This window comes from Lipotes vexillifer, unplaced genomic scaffold (assembly GCF_000442215.2).
Source record: "Lipotes vexillifer unplaced genomic scaffold, Lipotes_vexillifer_v1.1 scaffold920, whole genome shotgun sequence".
NCBI classification, from domain to species: Eukaryota; Metazoa; Chordata; class Mammalia; order Artiodactyla; family Lipotidae; genus Lipotes; species Lipotes vexillifer.
This window is the reverse complement of record NW_006783413.1, coordinates 988579-991857: the sequence shown is the minus strand read 5'-3', so window position 1 is coordinate 991857 and position 3279 is coordinate 988579. Positions and strand designations below refer to the sequence as shown.

Sequence of the window (3279 nt, the reverse complement as noted above, 5' to 3'; positions counted from 1 at the left end):
CTGTGGGCTCCCTGCCCCCCTGCACCCTCTTTCCCTGCCTCCCAGCTGTGCCCTCCAGGGCCCTGCAGTATGGAGCTAGTCAACAGGACAGAGGTCTCTGAGTTCTTTCTGAAAGGGTTTTCGGGCTACCCAGCCTTGGAGCACCTGCTCTGCCCTCTGTGCTCAGCCACGTACCTGGTGACCCTGCTGGGGAATACAGCCATCGTGGCAGTGAGCTGGACGTCCACCTGCACACGCCCATGTACTTCTTCCTGGGCAACCTCTCCATCCTGGATACCTGCTACAGTCCACCTTTGTGCCCCTGCTGCTGGTCCACCTCCTGTCGGCCCAGAAGACCATCTCCTTTCTTGGCTGCGCAATGCAGATGTGTCTGAGCCTGTCCATAGGCTCCACAGAGTGTCTGCTGCTCGCCATCATGGCCTATGATCACTACCTGGCCAACTGCCGGCCACTCAGGTGCTGATGAGCCACCGGCTCTGCTTGCTGCTGGCGGGAGCCACCTGGGTACTCTGTTTCTTCAAGTCAGTGACTCAGACAGTCATCGCCATGAGGCTGCCCTTCTGTGGCCACCGTGTGGTCAGTCACTTCACCTGCGAAATCCTGGCAGTGCTGAAGCTGGCGTGCGGTGATACGTCAGTCAACGAGGTCTTCCTGTGGGTGGGTGCCATCCTGCTGCTGCCCGTGCCCCTGGCGTTCATCTGCCTGTCCTACATGCTTACCCTGGCCACCATCCTGAGGGTGCCCTCGACCGCTGGACGCCACAAAGCCTTCTCCACCTGCTCGGCGCACCTGGCTGTGATGCTGCTTTTCTATGGCACCGTCATCTTCATGTACCTGAAACCCAGGATCGAGGAGGCCCGCATCTCTGATGAGGCCTCCACGGTCCTCTATGCTGTGGTCACGTCCATGCTGAACCCCGTCATCTACAGCCTGAGGAACAAGGAAGTGACGGAGGCCGCCAGGAAGGTGTGGGACAGGAGATGGACTCCAGGTGAGGGAGGCCGGGGCTCTGCAGGCTAGCAGGCCAGGCCTTCATTAGCCTACAGTGAGGGCTGTGGGTCTGGAATCTCCAGCCCAGAAACGCAGCACCAAGTCCCACTGATCCTGCCACAGAGGAGCTCACAATCACCCCTCTGCTCCTCCCCCCGGCAGAGCCATGGGGCGCTCTCAGCATCACTGCCTGCATCTTTACACCAGCCTCCTGTCTGGCCTTAGGATTTCAGTCTTGTTCCTCCCAGCCTCTCCTCTAAGGGGCATCCAGAGGGATCTTTTTGAAAAGTACATGTGATCCTGTCACTCTCCTGACTGAAACCCCTGGAAGGCTCCCCAGAGCTCTCAGGATGAACTGTGAGGTCTTCAGTGGGGCATTCGAGGACCCCACAAGCTGGCCCTGACTAAACCCCCTCCCCGTCCTGTGCCCCACAGCCTCCCCCCTGTCAGCTGCACACGCCAGCCGGCTGTGAGCCTCAGTGTTGCCCAGCACTGCCCAGCTCTGTGCCCTTGCTGGTTCTTTCCACAAGGCAGCCTCCACCCAGCATGCTCGTAAAAGGACTGCCTGACCCTCAAGGCCCATCTTTTATTTATTTATTTATTTAATATTTTATTTTATTTTATTTTTTTCGGTACGCGGGCCTCTCACTGTTGTGGCCTCTCCCATTGCGGAGCACAGGCTCCGGACGCGCAGGCTCAGCGGCCATGGCTCACGGGCCCAGCCGCTCCGCGGCATGTGGGATCTTCCAGGACCAGGGCACGAACCCGCGTCCCCTGCATCTGCAGGTGGACTCTTAACCACTGCACCACCAGGGAAGCCCCCATCTTTTATTTTTTAAATATAGTCCCATGTGATATACAGGAGGTTCTTGTTTTTCTGTTTTATATATAGTAATGTGTATCTGTTAATTCCACGCTCCTAACTTATCCCTGCCCCCATCTCAAGGCCCATCTTGAATGCCACCTCTGCCAGGAAGCCCCTCCCACTCTGCATCTCTCACTGTGCTCTTCCTGCTTTATTTTCAGTGCTACTGTAAGAGCAGGTAGTATTGGATTCCACTCTGTCCAAAGGTCCAGCCCGGCCCAACCCCAGGCCCTTAAAAATAAATAAATAAATAAATAAATAAATAAATAAATAAACTTCTTAAATAAATAGAAAACACATCGATGTAGGGGTGACAATGGCAGAGCCTGGGGTCCTTCCCAAATCTGAGCAGAGCTGAGACGGAGCTCACAGATGACAGGCATGATCTAGTGCCTTGGGAGGTGACAGTAGAGGCAGTGACGAGCCCTAGCATCCAAGATTTCCAGACCTGCCCAGCCACCGGGATACCAATCACTCCAAGCGGCTTAGGGCCTGGATTCTCCTGTCTCCCTTTTAGCAGCAGTAGCTTCTGAGGCCTCCCTGCCCAGCATCCAGGCCTCGCCTGGCCTTGGGGAGACTCTGCTCTACCACCTATCTTCAGCCCACCCCCTAGGACCCTGCCATAGCTACCTCTTCCTGGTGCTCAGCCTTTTCCCAGCTTTCCTCTCTGAGAGCTCAGTGAACACACAGAGGAAATAGACTCAGATTCAGAGAGCATCTCCATTCCCTGCCCCCTCTGGCCTCAGTGTCACCATCCATGTGATGGGAGAGCTGAGCTTGGTCTCAAGCAGCAGGCCAGCTCTCCTGCTGCCTGGCTGCAGGTAAGCACATTCCTTGCTTGAGCCCTCAGTTCCCTTCCAGTCCCTCTTCCTGTTTCCTCGGTTGGTCAGAACAGAGGCACAGAGGAGGGAAGCACAGCCCCGCAGCTCACAGCCTGACCAAGCCAGGGTGACCGCTGCCAATAAGACCTTCTGCTAGGCCTTTGATGCCAGGACAGGGGTTAGGACTTTATCCTGTGGGCATTTGGGTTTACAATCATTACTTATCGATACTTTTAGAAAGGTCACTGATTAGATACCTTTCTTCACCCATGAAATTGTCAAAGAATTGTTTTTAATGTCTATTGTTAACTACAGTGCAGTGAAGTAGGTAATGTCATACACTGCTGGTGGGGGTGGGAATAAGTTAATATGACCTTCCTGCCAAGTAAGCTGTGAGTATGAATCAAGAGACTTAAAAACTTCAGACCTTGGGCTTCCCTGGTTGTGCAGTGGTTGAGAGTCCGCCTGCCGATGCAGGGGACACGGGTTTGTGCCCTGGTCCGGGAAGATCCCACATGCCGCGGAGCGGCTGGGCCCGTGAGCCATGACCGCTGAGCCTGCGCGTCCGAAGCCTGTGCACCGCAACGGGAGATGCCACAACAA

At 55.4% G+C, this 3279-nt stretch overlaps 1 protein-coding gene across 1 annotated transcript; it reads left to right on the top strand.

Annotated features, from left to right (window-relative positions):
* Window positions 1–23: 23 nt before the first annotated feature.
* Window positions 24–1020, top strand: LOC103077723 (olfactory receptor 13J1-like). Its single transcript, XM_082931037.1, is given in 4 exon segments — window positions 24–211; window positions 214–282; window positions 285–455; window positions 458–1020. Coding segments are annotated over 4 exon segments (945 nt in total). The 5' UTR covers window positions 24–69.
* The last annotated feature ends 2259 nt before the right edge of the window (window positions 1021–3279 follow it).